Raw genomic sequence first — 16117 nt, 5'->3', positions numbered from 1 at the left:
CAATATCTGTAGGCTTTTACGGTGCTGGTTTTGTTCCAAAAACAAATAACACAGTAATGAAGAATTAAACATTATCAGATTTTCATATTGTAATGTTTATTCTAAACTGTTTTGACCTCAAGATAATGACGTAATGAAAAAACTGATTATATCATGTCACCCAGTAAATATATTTCCACAAACGAGTTTTCCCTTAATCATTTATTTATTTTGTGCCATGTTTGGATATCACATTATGTAAGGTGACATAAGTAGACGATAAATATTCGATGAAAAATTATATGTTTTAGGAAAAAATTGCCTTCCATTTATTTCTTGGAATAACTTGGAAGATTTTATAATGTTCAAAATTTTCATATGTCATTTCAATTTAGTTATGGCGCGTAAGCTAGATATCCGAAAAAATATATACAGTTTAGTTGAACCGTTGTCCAAAACTGACATTGGGAATTTAGAGAGCAGAACATTGTACTTTTGACCATTTATGAAACAATAAATGAATGTGAGAAAGGAATAATATGTTAAATCCTTCCATAAAGTGGGCGACCTGAAGCTCTTTGATTAATGCCCAATCAAATAGAATAAGTGGAATATACAGAAGACAAATTAGAAACATCAACTCAAAGGTTGTCTCGTCGATTTCGGGCTCCCACACATGACCATCAATCAAGAACTAAAAAGGAAGGGAGTTAAACATCAGAAAAAGGAGAAATGTCTGAAGATCATTTACATAGAATTCCGATATGCAGTTCTGCATCAACAAGATCATGATCACATTCAGAAATTACAGACAATGATGGATTTTATAGGGATAAGATAAGAAATTTTCATCCAAGAAGAAATTTGAAGATAAAGTTGTGGTCTGATGTGCCATATCTGAAGCACTTTCTTATGTCAGGCATGTCAGGGGGGAGCCGTTGGATACACATATTTATATAGGGACATGTCTTCTAAAATTGGTTGATTTGATTGATACACTTTATCTTAATGATGACCGGATCTAGTCTCTTGTCACTACGCCATAATAACCAGAAATTTTCTACCGAAAAAAGATAATCCTCAAATGTTCCCTAGTCTCGCATTATAGAAAAGTTTGGGTGATTTTCAGTACAGTACAGCTTCGACGTAAAATATTTTGAAAAATTCGAGAAATTGTCAATATGATGTAACGTGTTAAGCAAATATTGAGCATAATTGAAGAAAAAAGTTCTTTAAGTATGATTTAAAATGTATTTCTTGGTACTAATATGTAAAGAAAAAAGTGCCGAATAAATGAATTGTTAACATTATTTCCTTGTTTCAAAATTGCACTACAAATTGTTTCCGAAAACTTTTGTAATATAGGTTAATTTGTCAGAAGCTACATAACACACCATGCAAATGAGAAAACAAAAGTTACAGATAGTCCAAAAGGGAATTCTATTTTTTGAATAATTTAAGAAATACCATCAATTTTTTTTTGATCACAATAAGATAAATGCCAAGGGAATAGTGAAGTTTCTAATTGTAGAAAAATATCTCTATCGGAACGCGCTAGACGTCGAACGTCTATAAGGTGATAAATTCTCAATAAGATCTCATGATGGTTTCAAGAAGATTTGAGGTACATCTCTATCACTTGACAAGCATACAAGAATTACCTAATTTATATTATTCTGAACAGATAAGAATTTGAGAATGCTAACAATCAACTAAAACTGGTAAACTTTTGAGTATTTGGACGCGTATTTTGAATGAAATAATTTGATAGAACCAGTATGCCTTCTAAATAATTTAGATAATGCAAATAATTGCATTTCTCATAAAATTATTTACCAGATCACTGTAGAAAGGTCAATTTATGAATAGAGCAAAATGTGAGGAAGCTTTAGCACATTTTAGTTCTATAATTATGGTCTATATCCTGAACATTGAATTGGAATTGAATTCCTGATGCATCTTTTTGTTGGGCAGCCAGAAGTTCAGATCTTCACCATATTGACTTTTGCCTCTCGAGTTTTATTAAAGAGAACGTTGAAATAATCGACGATAAATAAATGTGGAATCGTATCATTGAAAGTTCAAAACGGGTTCGTCAGAAGGCACTGTATATTCATGAAAATGGAGAACTTTTTTACATTCATTATAGTAAATATTACACTTTTATATATCTTTTTTCACCTGCAAACAATATGAAAACTCATTTATAATTGAAGGATAATGGAACAGGGGTTAATTTTCATAGAACTGGCTTTTTGGAGTAGTACTAAGAGGCAAAAGAAATCAAAAATAATGCATGAAACTAATGTTGTCATGATAATCATTTAATTATGGAGTATAAAAGAGTTTTTAGGGGTTAAAAGCAACCCACAAATTTTTATGAGCTCTACAGATTCTCCGGTTTAATATAAAAAAATACTCTTGCGATAGTAAAGATATGAATAGACTTTTATTATTAAGTATTACGCAGTTCATTAAATATTTGTAAGGACAAATTTTTATTCCATACAGTTTTTTGCATTTGCTTCAAAGTGAATTATGCTCATCCGAGTTCTTTTAAATCAAGATTATATGGTTCGAATAGTGATAGTCATAAACAAAAAATAGTTATAAAAAAGCGTTTGGACTGAAAAGTTTTTAGAATAGTGCGGAAAATGAGCATGAAATCATCATCATCATCACCATTTAGCGGCCTGTCTCGTTCACTGCTTCATTTGAACTTCTTTCAACTTCAACCATTTTACTAGGTCTTGGGCTTCTTATATCCAGTCGGAAGATATACTTTTAGCATCATCCGTCCATTGCGTTGGTGGTCTTCCTTTGGTCCTGTTTGTTTCATCCCTGGGACGCCATTCTGGTATTCTCTTCGTCGATCATTTGTAAGTTCTTCATATCATAATTTTGGAAAATACAATATTTTCATTAGGCATAATAATTTTCTAAATTATCAGAATCGTATTATGTATTTTGGAGGAATATGCTGCAAATTTGAGGAGAATGAATAAAAAGGAATGAAAAAGTTATTGGATAATTCCCAGTAGCTCAATTTTTGGAACCCTAGTGATATTCATACTGAACACACTATTCACGCTTCGCACGGTTTTATAACCAAGTTGTCGTCTTCATAGACTAAAGGTAAACAGTTCACATTCAGTCTTTGAAGACTGAAGATACTGAACTATCTCAAAGCCAGGGACGGGTCATGCAATCCTTAACTTTACAGGGACAACTTGTGCGATCTAATGATATCAAAAATGAATTTTTAAATCGATTTTCCAACAAACAAGTTTTGTGTAACTCGATAAAATTTGTGATTTAGGATATATGTAGATTTTTAGATCGTTGTATATGCCAAGGAAATCGTTCTCTATAAAGTAACATTCTGAATCATAAATTGTTTATTATTATTTATTGAAAATACTAACACCCTGTATAGCTCATCAACCAATTTATATATCATAGTACATCATAGTACTTTGAATGTATAGTATGGTATCAGATATCATAAATAAATCTGATTAAAAAATTATTACAAGCTCCCATTATTATAGAAAAATTCATATTAAAAATTGAATTATTTACTTACATCTGACTATCAATTTCACAGGATTACTAACCCCCTTTCCTTCAAGGTTGGTTGCCATACAGGTATAATTTCCAGCAGTGGATCTGGTAACTTTTTGTAGTACTAGACTTTGGTCAGTCATTATTACACCTGCTCCGTTATTTTGGAATATTTCCACTCCCTGTAAAAATGAAAATCGATTAAAACAACTGTTCATGTAAGATGGAAGATGATACTTACATTGTGATACCAAGTCAATTTATGTGATTTCGGATTTGATTGTACCAGACATTCAAAATAAACGTCATCCCCTTCTTTGATATCCTCAGGGTTCAATGTGGTTCCCATTCTCAAGGTTACAATCGGTACATCTGGAATGTAAAAGGTCTTAATGTTTGAAATAACAGTGAATTGGCCCTGTAGGAAAATGTTATGTGAGCGTAACAATTACAAATTATATGCATACAAAATTCACGATAGTGCTTATTTAATTGTCAGAAAAACTTTTTGATATTCTTTTAGATCGTGTCTAATTTTCTCCTCGAATGAAAAAAGTGAGCAATAATGGAATGATTCATACGTAATTAGTTTTGTCTTATTCCTGATTATGTTTTATGTTTCCACTAAAAGATAATTTCATTGTATATACCAAAAGGATTATATTCTGAAACTGCCATTATTCCTTCTCAAACACCACCGAGTCTAATTCAATTGTTAGAAAATTTATATCCCAATGAGAAGCATTGTCCTCACTCTTGCTAATGAAGCCAATCTAATAATATTAAGATGTTATTTCGTATTTAACTATACCATTACCGAATTGTATTTTGAGAAAGAAACATTAGCTGAAGCTATAAGATTTGATAGTCATTGTTGATGGCGCCTCCGAAGCCAATTATCTCATAAAAGATTTTATGGTAGCTGTGGTGTGAGTATTTGAAATTAATTCCTTTTAGTGTGTTGCTATTTCATCTGCCGTTAATGGAGGGAGGAATTTTGCAAGGAAACGTTTACAACGCGCAATGTTTTATATCGAGTTATGCATTATTTGTCGTTTAGTTTCTTCATCGTGGTCAATTGTGTCAACTTTTCTAAATAGTGGGTTAACAATCCACTAATAATGAGGATATCAGATGCACGGGAAACAACTGCTAGAGACCATGGATGATTCATTAAACAAACCACTGGATATAATCGATAACATAATTAATTCCATAATCACGGTATTTCAGTAATACTACTTCGAGAAGACAACTTATTTTCTTATGGATCTGATCAAAACTTTCGACCTGATAGAATATTAACATGTAGTTAACTTATTATATGACTGAAATTTTTCTTTGAACCTCGTGCGGTTTATTGTAGGTAATATTTATCACAATAACACATTAAAAGCTGTAATTGATGATTGATATCTTTAAGCGTTTTGTACAATTTTTTCTTCATCAAAATAATCCATATCATTTTCAAAACTTTCCAATATATTTCAATGAATTCTGGACTGCTGTGTGGTAATCCTTTTTTCCAGTTCAGAAATATTAACAGGTTCTTTATTTATAAAACTTCTTTGAAATATCCTATAGGAAACAGTTAAAGGGCGACGATCATTCGTTGAAACCAAGTCCTACAAATCGATCTTATTGGAAACATATTATATAGATATTGCCTCGCAATATTGATATTGGAGTTCCACCTTGCTGCTGCCAAATGTTATTGTCTTAAAGAGATTGTGATTAATATGAACGAATGTTTGAAAACACTGAAAAATATTCGACCACCATTTGAGCGTAAATAGTATTATAATTCATCAAAACATGAATTGAAATTTAAATAATTATTTTATCTAATTACGCTATCCAATGTGATACATTAAGTCACTCCTTGACTTTAGGAAACATCACATTTTTCATATCCTTCATATATCAGTTATGTAAAACATCATTAAAGACACAGTGATTTAAAGTAAGTCCATTTTCTGGGTGAATATTCTCTTGAATGTTATATCTATATGTATGCCAGGGACTTTACCCAAAATTTTTTCTGAAATTCTTTTTACATTTTCTAATTTCCCAGCTTTCGGCTACACTGTTCGATTCCTAACCTCTATGTTGCTTTATTTTCAGAATCTCTTGAGTCTGCCAGGAGAGATGCTGAAAAGCGTCTGAAAACAATGTCCTGTGTATCCATAAACGTGAGGTAGACCCAGGTAGTGAGCAATTTTTGATTGTAATTCTGCCCATGAGTTGTATGCCTCATTTTCCATTATAATACACATGCACAAAAAATCTGTCGGGCTTTACAGCAGGAGGTCTAGTATTTCTATATTTTTTGAGGAGGTCAACAAGATTGATGCGTCTTCAGCGTCTTTTATAAATCTTTCTACATTTTATTTCGTCAAAATATCCTGCTAACCGTCCCGCGTAATTTGCAAAACTCGCTGGCGCTCGTTTTGGCAAATATTACTCTTGTTCAACAATATCGATCTCTTAATAAATAGTTACGTAAATAACTATTACTCCACCAGTTCCGTTGAACCTTTTCATCATGAGATTTCAGTTAGGATAAATTCAACTTATCAAGTACAAAGTGGATAATCTAAAGATGGAATGAGATATGGTTTCATAAATACATACTTAAATCTAGAAAAGGAATTTCAACAGCTGATGGAGCTCGTCGGGAGCCAAGACCTAGTTTTCGGTCAATAAGGTCATAGGAACAGAGTTTTTAGATTCAAAAGGTGAAATATTTAGTTAGATGGAAGGCAAACTAGCCAATAATGATTTGATGACATCTTTTAATCACAAATTTGTTGAAGAAAAGTTTTGCTCAAGCACGACGTTATTTTTGCAAAAAAATAAACGAACTTGCGTTAGTTACGATTTTATATCTAACCTAATTTGGCTCTCTTCGATTACTTTCTGTTCTAAAACATGAAAAAAGCTTTTTTGGAAGTGATTTCAGACTAACGATGTTGTTTCAATATATTTTTTGTTCCTTTGAAACATTTGGAAACTAGCTGTAGCTGTATCTAAAGTGTGAAATGTGAAATAAAAGTTATTATTTTGCCAATGACATTGCCCTTCAAATAAAAGCACGGATTTTGAAAAATATTTTTGGAAATTAACAATTCGTAGGACGTAGTTAAAAGGAGACATTTATCTTTATAGTAAAGTAAGAAGACAGGTCAAAGACAGTGAAGGCAATCAAAACCTCTCCTTTAAAGTTATAAAGAAGGTAATAAAGTATAGAGCGGAGGGAAAGATACCTTGAGAATGGTATAGTAGTATAGTAGAGTATAAAACTAGAAAACGACGGAAACGAAAAACTAATACGAGCAGTAGATGTTGATCAAGCAGTATAGAAGCTGGAAAGAGGTAAAGCAGCGACTGCAATAGTTATAGATGCAAAACATATGAGCTCTGTTTCAAAAATCACGAAAGCACTTAGAAAGCAGACTGAGAATTATGATAAATAACAAATTGAGGTAGTCGAATAGCAGCTTCAGAGAAATAATACCGTTATATTGGTTTTTTCGACATTTAAAAAATAGTTGTCAGTGTTCAAAAGAATGAAATATGGAGAAGTACATAACAAAGAGGAGTTGAAAAGCAACATCGAATGTTTTTATGGAACAACTAGCAAATAGGTGAGTAAAAGTAATGATCACATCGAGAGTTTCACGACAAAAGAAATTTTAAGACTAAAGTACTGACACCGGTGGTACTTACAATGAAAATGGATATTCTATTGGAAGTGAAAACAAAAATGGAAAGATATAAAAATAGGATAGAGAAATATTAGAATAGTTGAAGTTGAGTTTGTTTAGCAGGGAAGCAGAGATTAGAATAAAGAATATGAATACCAATAATGTAGAGGAAAAAATAATGGTAGTGAAAAAAAAAGGAAACAAAATCAAAATAGATGAGATACAAGAGAAGAGTTTCGAATATTCTGATATAGACATAAAGAAGCAGTGGTGAATGTTTTATGTCAAGAAAATAAATAATAATAAAAACGTGTATGAATAAATATTTAGACCAGCCTTATACATTGTCGTGAAAGCTGGGTACCTACTTGGAAATTCACTCAAAAGCAAAATTCAAGTAGCAGAAATGAAGTACTCAGTCAGAGTAAAGAATATCGAATGAGAAACGAAACCATTGAAGAATACTTGAATATAGATCCTGTAATTAAACCAATCGCCAGAATTTCAAAACAAAGAAAAATAGCGTGGACAGGAAAGAGAAACAGAAAATTTGTGTGTGAATAAAAAGAATAAAAAGACCCATGATATTTAAATGTGTCATTTCGCCAACTGTTGCGTCAATAGAGACAGACACAGGTGTGTAACGATCGGTATATTATGCACATGAACGTTGGATGCTGTTGTTATTGGTACGGTTGTTAATCATTTTAAATAAATAGTATCGGAGTCTCTCATATAGATACTCCTATCAGTCAAATTCACAGATAAACACAATATCGACATTTTGAAATTGCAGATGAAAGGAAAATAATGTTCGTATAATGAAAATATTGGTTGTGTTGATTTAAATCGTAATAGGATCCCAGGTACGGATTATGAAGATTGAAAAGGGGAGAAAATACCATTATAAAAATATTTCGCATTAGTATTACGAATGTAATGAGTTATTTTGTATTCTTTATATATTTTTGTATCGTTACAGTTTATTTATTATCTTCAATTCACAGTTTCCGTAGATAATTGACAGTTTGCAGGAAGTAAAAACGAACTAAATAAAACATATTTGATTTACAACTTGATATAGTCAATTTAGACATCGAAAAAGTTGCAATAAACCGAAAATTGATGAGATTTTTTAAGACACCATCATAAATGAAGACTCTCATCAATATGACACCCGAAAAGTAAAGGTTTTTTCGAGACAATGATTGCAGATCTGATAATTATTCATAATTCTAGATACTTTTTTCCTTTGGAGCGACCAATTCTGAAATATAAGAGCTGTTATTGGCCTTATATATTTAAATACATAATTGAAACAGTAATACAAATGAAAATACCACTCTATCTATCAGAAAAGCTCAAAAACAATCTGAAAATTTTTATTTTTCAACATGTCTTCTTAAGGTCATTGGCGTTTTCACATTCTTAACACTTTCAAATATTAGCTACCATTTTTCTCCTCAAAATAGCCATTTATTTATGCGATGACATCATCATTTAATGAAAATATCAGCAAGTGAAACTTGAAGGCTAGGAAACAGAAAAATGACGTTGGGAACTAGATCTGCTGAATACGGTGGTCAACTAATTTGCAGTGCAACTCGTTAATTTTAGCCATGGCACACGTTATGATGATGAATAAGGGTTTTCTTTTTAATAAAAAGCAGTCGTTTTTAAAATTTCTCTTTTCACCTAATCAATCCATGATCCATAACACTCTACTATTATCGTTTTACTTTTTTGGAAATAGTCGCTAAACACAATCCCAAAAAACGTTGACAACCGTTTTTCGGTGGCTGAAACCTAAATGTTTTTTTTATCCAGGATTATAGTGGTGGCTCCAGACTACATCCACAATTATAAATCGAGGTAAAAAATTTGATTTTATTCAAATGGCGTTATTGAATCCTAGAGTCTGTAGTCTTAACAAATGGGGTACCCATCGCGTATATACTTTACACATGCATAAAATTCTTCGGTTAATTGTGGCAAATGTGTTCGTTTAATATGCCGATAACATTTTATATCTTCCAATCTTAATCCAATGATCATCCAGTATCATTAGTGAATTTTTTCGATGATATTGCTGCACAACAAATAGTTGATGACAACTCCATACTGAACTTTCCAATTTTTGATAAAAAATGTTTTCAACGACTCACTTAAACGGTTGTCAAACAAAAATTAAGCATCCAAATCTCTTGAAATTTTAGTCAGAATCTCTCAATGCATACGCAAATATATTTCCCAATATATCAAGCATTGAAATTTTCAGGTTTGAGTCAGAGTTTTCCGGAAAACCTTCGTATATTCGTCGAAAAATTTACTTTCTATTGTGTGAAATTTGTTTCAACATCCCAGAAGATTAATTTAACGCTAGAAGAAATTATCACAGAATTCGGTTCCTTCTCTCTAAGTTTTAAGCTTCAAAAAAAATTACAAACTCAGTTAAATTTCGATCTGCATGTTTCGTTGAAAATACTCGAAATAAGAAAAGTGCGATGAGCTTGTCTACTCATCAACATTTTCACTGGTATATTAACAAGTTTAAATATGATTTGAGTATCAGCGAGATAAAAAAACTGGAAGGGAGTTGGTCGAAAATTCATTAGAAAACTGCTGCACACAACGTTTTGCAGCTGTAAGAAGGGATGTAGTTCTAATTTGAGCAGGTAAGAAGTTGTTTTTTCTTTAGCATGTACAAATAATCAAGGGTGATCGTCCTCCAATGTTCACAATCACAAGCAGTTGAGGATTCGTTTAATAACAACGAAAATACATGGGATATATCACTGTTGAGGCAATTCACTAACCTAATCAATATGGAGTAAAAGAACAAGGAAAAGATGAAGAATGAGAAGAAGAGGGACGATTATCAATCATAGTCTTCCTTTAATAAACATCGCTTTCATAATTTTCAACCCTTGTCAATGTCTTATTATTATTTAATAGTCTAGAATTGAGCAGAATCAGAACAAATACGTGAAGTAGATCTACCAGGAAAACCACTTTAAAATATAACCACTTCAAAGGTGTGCAAATAAAGATCGTTAAATTTCAAAAAAGGTGGCTTGAGTGAATATTTTTTCAGTTATCGGATTCATAAAATTTTTATATATTTTGTTTATAATAGAATTGTGAACAGACTTACTAATTTTGCACTGGGTGTGACTTTTTGTACCTGCATTCCTATTTTTGCTCTAATTCGACTCGATATTCTTAAGTAGTATATTGATAAAATAAAATTTTTATATGATATGTTTAAAAATAAATACTTTTTTTCCTAATTTATTCGAAAAAATCAGCTCATCATCGTTTATAATTATTTTAGAAAATCTTAAACTGCTTCTTCCCAATCAAGGATGCCATAAGAAATACAAGTTTCTTGAACTGTCTTGTATACCATTTCCAGCTATTGAATAGACAATATTCGTGTTACATATTTAATGTTGAATTGTGGAGACCCCAGATAATTCATAACTATGGTGATAAGAACATCCCACAGTAGATGTTCCTGTATCAGAACACTCAAATATTTATTATGAAGTTCATACATTCAATGAGTTCGATAGCGGCAATGTAGTCATAATGCACGTGGAAGGATTTTTTCATAATTACAAATTAAACATGATCTTTTCCTTAATTCATTAATCCTTAATCGACCCATTTCGGAATTCGATCTGATCGTTCAATTCAATTTGATAATTTAATTCTTAAAACTAAGGATCTTTCTAATAGTTTCTCAAGTACAACTATCACCAACGCTAACGTGTAAACTGTTTTACACAAAAGAATGAGCTATCAAGCTAACTTAGCTTTCTCCTTCTTAAATTTTTTTGTTTAGTTAATGTTGTACAGGAAATGAATGACGTCTATATTCATATGATCTAAAAGCAGTTATTCATGCTTTTGGTCTTGGCTATCAACAAAAAGTATACATTATCAGGTACTAATAGAATGGTGGTCACTCTGTCTAGTGTTCCAAGGGACATTTATTATGTTTCTTGGTAGTTTCCTCTGGAATCTATGTATTCTTTTGGATATTACTTTCTTTGACAAAATTTGAGAATTGTGTGCCGGTATCGAAAATTGCTTAAACAACTACACTCTATTGCATGTAGATAGAATAGAATTCTTCTCAGTATCCAATATATATATCTTTCCAATTTGATTGCTACCTTTCTTTTTTTCTATGATGTGATATATAGGTATTTGGCTGTGATGACATGAGGCACCTCACCTTGTATACCCTCGTGACATTTTTGTAACAGAAGTACAAAATTCATACGGACTTTTTTTCGCTTTCACTCTTGGTACCATTAAGGTTTCATACCGTACTACCGAAATAATCAACTTTAATTATATTATTATATAGAATTAAACGATTTTACACAGGAATAGCGTTACTATTATATTATAGAAAGTTTATTTCAATAGTTCGTTGTCCGTTGCAAGTTGGTTTATGCTAAAAGTATATAAAAATATAGTTTGTTGGACTAAATTTATAAATTTTTTTTGTATTTGTATTTTAGAAAGGTTTGTGCCATTTAAGTAACATTAATAATCGAAAATAAAAAATATGTTATAGTTAATACAAAATTACTTTTCTTAAAATGTCTTCACGGCGTTACCAACTTCGTGAAAATGGAATTATTGACTTTTTTCTTAATGGTGAATATAGAATGGATTTTGATGACGATGATATTATAATTCCGACTTTGAATCATTGTTAATGCTATTGAAATTTCAAATATTGTTTGGAAAGACAATAAGGTTGTTACGATGGTGCTGAATTTCGTAAATGAAGTGCCAAATGACAGGTTCGATGTTATAACAAAAAAAAATAAGAGAAACGTCAACATTGATCTACCCAAGATAGTAGTAGTATCATGGGATACTATAAAATCTTAGTGCGAAGTGAAAGGAGGCAAGTACATGTACGAGGATATATTGAAAAATTTTTAACCTACTATAGAACCAAACAAAATATTCTCCTCTTGATTTGATACATTTATTACAGCGAACCTGCAACGACTCAAGACCTTTAAAAAAATGTTTCTTCTTGCTCTGCTCTGCAAACCAGACCTCTACAGCTTTTATTACCTCCTCGTTGGAAGATAATTTACGACCTTTTAAACTTATTTTTTAGTTGAGGAAAGAGATGATAGTCGGACGGAGCCAAATCTGGTGAATAAGGGGGGTGTTCTAGTAATTCAAACCCTAAATCACGAATTTTTTCCATGATAACATGAAATTTGTGTGCAGGGAAGTTGTCCTGCAAAAACCAAACACATTTGGATAGCTTTCCGCGTCTTTTCTCCTCAATTTTTTTCCGTACAGTAGTCAGTAATGTCGAATAGTAATCTTCAGTTATTGTTCTACCCTTATCTAAAAAATCAATGATTACTCCATGGCAATTCCAAAAAATTGAAGCAAGAACTTTTCCAGCAGATTTTTGGACACGAAACTTCTTAGGTCTTGGAGAACCAGAGTGTCGTCTTTCCATCGATTGTTGCTTTGTTTCGACGGTCTGATAAAATCATGTCATGAACTGCATCGATATTTTCAGGGACTGACACAGAAACTGGCCGCATTCCCGATCGGTTATCATATTCAATGGAAAATTTACCTCTTTTAAAGCTTCAGTCCAATTTTTCACCATCGCATACGAAGGACATTGATCACCAAGTGTATTAAGCATATCTTCGTAAATCTGCTTACCTCTTAACATCTTTTTTTTTATTTTATTTTGTAGCTCTGGTTTACTTTTTTGACGTCAAACTTTATACTGACACTTCTAATAAGTTATTGTTCGTTGATATGGTAACACAATATTTTGTTTTTGCATGGAACTGGTCTGGGCTAATTAGAGTAAAAATTGCATCATGAAACCATGAATAGGATATGTCTTCGATTGCAGGTAGCTGAACTTTGTGTCAACTTGGACAGAAAAAACTAATCAAGAGTCATAATTCAATTCAGGCTAAAAAGCACAAATGTCTTGCAAAACATGTTCCTTCTACTGTAGTACGACAAGAACAAAGATTAGGTGCAAATTCTCCAAGTGTACAGAATTCTTCCAAATTATATGTGGAAAATGTGGTGTGGCTTTATGCAAAAAAAATAATTGTTCCAAATATTCCACATCACATGTAAAAAAGGAATATCAGCTCGATGTGACAGACATGTGTCACTTCTATTTTTCTGTGATTTTTGTAAATATAATGAAAATATTCATTTCCAAAGAATATTTTATTATATTTAAAAATAAGTCACAAAATTTTTAAAATTTATGGTTTTGGGTTAAATCGATGATTGAAATTGATCGATAATTATTTGTAATCCATCTTTAGTTTCTCTAGTATTTTCAACAGCTTGCATAGCGAAAGTGGCTATGGTATCGGGCTTTTAATCAGGATTACGATAAGTGTAGGACTGGTCCTAATACACTTCCTTGCTGTGCTTCTGATTTGATATCTCTAAGCAGTTTTCTTCTTGCTTTATGCTAAATACTCTTTCTGATATATGTAGCTAATAGTCAAGAGTCTCCAATGTTAACTAGATACCTCTCCACAGTTTATTATAACAAACTAATGAAAACAATTGGGCAAACAACAAATAACAGTCGAAGAATATTTGTGAATCACGTTATGTATCGAATATTGAGTATTTGACACATCATAGATAGGTAGAAGTGTAGAATATTTGTTTTGAAAACAAAATTTACATATTAGTAAACCTGTATAATATACGATAATTCATTATCATCCCATTCGTATCTGCACACTAATATACATATGAGTATCTTCAGAGTGACTGCTATGGCGATACATTTTATGGGATATAACTTGAAGTCTATAAAAAAATATTATAAGGGTAATGAGTTGAAAAGAGATTTGGCTTTCGATCCAAAGTTTCTATCTAATATATGATCCTTAGAGACTTTTCTTTTAAGAGAACTCTATTACCACAACGAAACCTATAAAACGTTATACCCACGTGATAGCAGAATAAAGACGCAGAGGACGATACAAGAGTATGAAGATCTTCGAGTTTGATAGATTTGCATATTCTGCACATGAGTTGAATGAAAACTATATATATTCAAACGTCCCTATGCATGTATTTCAGAGTAGTCGGTAAATACTTGAATTTGATATATCAGTTTATAATACTAATGGTTTTTACTTGTAGTCTATAGAAATGCTGTTGTTTTGTCGCAGAATATGCGAATACAAATAATCATAGGCATAGGCAATCAGTAGCAAATTTATGTAGACAGATTATAAAACTTGATGAACTTGGTTTGACATGGTCCTCGTTTATGAAAAGTATAATTTACTCCATAAAGCTGATAGCAACAATGCAATGACTGGAAATCGACAAATCACCTAGAAGGTATTTTTTGTGCTCAGAAATTCGAAATTCGGGTTCGACAGTTGAAATTTTTCAAGAAAAGTCATAAACATTACGAAAAATTGTAACATATTCTGTTTTCGTTTTGGAAACTACGAGAAATTTTGAAAAATCTTCTTCTTCTTCCTCTTTCAATGGGACCAGGTCCTGTTCAATCCTGTACGTTTGGCCCTCTTCCTAGATCTTCCTGAGAAGCTAAATTCCAGCTCTCGTACCACCTCTATGGTGGTATGACTGCATGTCTGCGTGTGTTCGGTCTCTGAGTCTTGGCCCATCTGTCTTCTGGCATCCGTTCTACGAGATCCCTCCAGAATCTTTTTCGTGCCCTGACCCATCTCACCACATCCTGCACGCCCAATTCTTCTCTTTTGTCATCATTTCTTATTCGGTTTCTGAGGGTGACTCCCTTGATGTTTCGCAGTATTTTCATCTCTGTGGTTTTCATTATTCTTTTTGTTGTTCATGTCTCGGCTCTGGTTTCTGAGGCATATGTGAAAATAGGTCTCACACATGTTTTATAGATTCTGGTATTGCTCTGTGAGCTCATCGCTTTGTTTCTCCATACTATATCTCTCAGACAGCCGCTGACTTTTGATGCTTTCATCGCTTGTGTTCGTGCCTCCTCTGTCAGATATATTCACTCCCAGGTAATTGAATCTTGATACCTGCTGCAAATTTGCATCTAATGGGATTTTTTGATATTACTATTGATTGAGTGTTATTGACTAAGATGTTCATATTAAATTTTTCAGCAGAAATTTTCATCTTATATATTAGACGTTTCTTAGTCGTCTTCATTTTCTGCTACAGCAATAGCATAGTCTGCATAAAACAATACCTTTAGGGAGCGGTGACCAATTCTGTATCCTGCATGGACTTTGTTGACTTCCTCGATAATGATTTTGAAAAGTATCCAATGAAAATTGTCGATCTTCGAATTTTACATCGGAATATATCATCATGTGTGTTTTCCCGTCGAAAGCAAAAGGGTATAGAAGGAACTTATACATGGAAATAAATCAATTTTTTCACGTTACGATTTTGATAAAATCATCTAAACTAATTACATTGATCATCAGCGAAATTATATAGTTCTTACTCGTATCATGTGCGGTTTCATTTTCAGTACCAGCAAAGTTCTTATCTTGTTTTGTATAGAGAGCTTCCACCATTTTTTCAATAATTGGATACAAATTATTTGCTGTTTTGCTATTCTCATAAAATATTGATTGTTCCAGATTTAATATAAATAATATATATACAGCAGCTCACTGGCGATCTTCTGGACCATCGCATCGGATACTGGCGGTATTTCACTCCGCTCTTCATCGTGAGCTTCCGTGCGAGCTTCAGAAAATGCCCTGCATAATTTGCGGACATGCACTCTTTACCATAAACGTCAGTTAGTTGCCAAAGAACCTCACACTTGCTGGGAGAGGGGATCAACA

At 32.3% G+C, this 16117-nt stretch overlaps 1 protein-coding gene across 2 annotated transcripts in view; it reads right to left on the bottom strand.

Annotated features, from left to right (window-relative positions):
• LOC130444303 (nephrin) overlaps positions 1 to 16117 on the bottom strand; it is a 539064-nt gene that overhangs the window by 82460 nt on the left and 440487 nt on the right. For both annotated transcript variants that reach the window (XM_056779378.1, XM_056779379.1), the window contains 2 exons: positions 3785 to 3915; positions 3566 to 3725 (listed from right to left, as the gene is read on the bottom strand). In XM_056779378.1, coding sequence (XP_056635356.1) covers positions 3566 to 3725; positions 3785 to 3915 — 291 coding nt within the window. The remainder of the gene's footprint in view (positions 1 to 3565; positions 3726 to 3784; positions 3916 to 16117) is intronic.

Source organism: Diorhabda sublineata, chromosome 5 (genome assembly GCF_026230105.1).
Source record: "Diorhabda sublineata isolate icDioSubl1.1 chromosome 5, icDioSubl1.1, whole genome shotgun sequence".
Classification (NCBI taxonomy): Eukaryota; Metazoa; Arthropoda; class Insecta; order Coleoptera; family Chrysomelidae; genus Diorhabda; species Diorhabda sublineata.
This window is presented reverse-complemented; position numbering and strand designations above follow the sequence as displayed.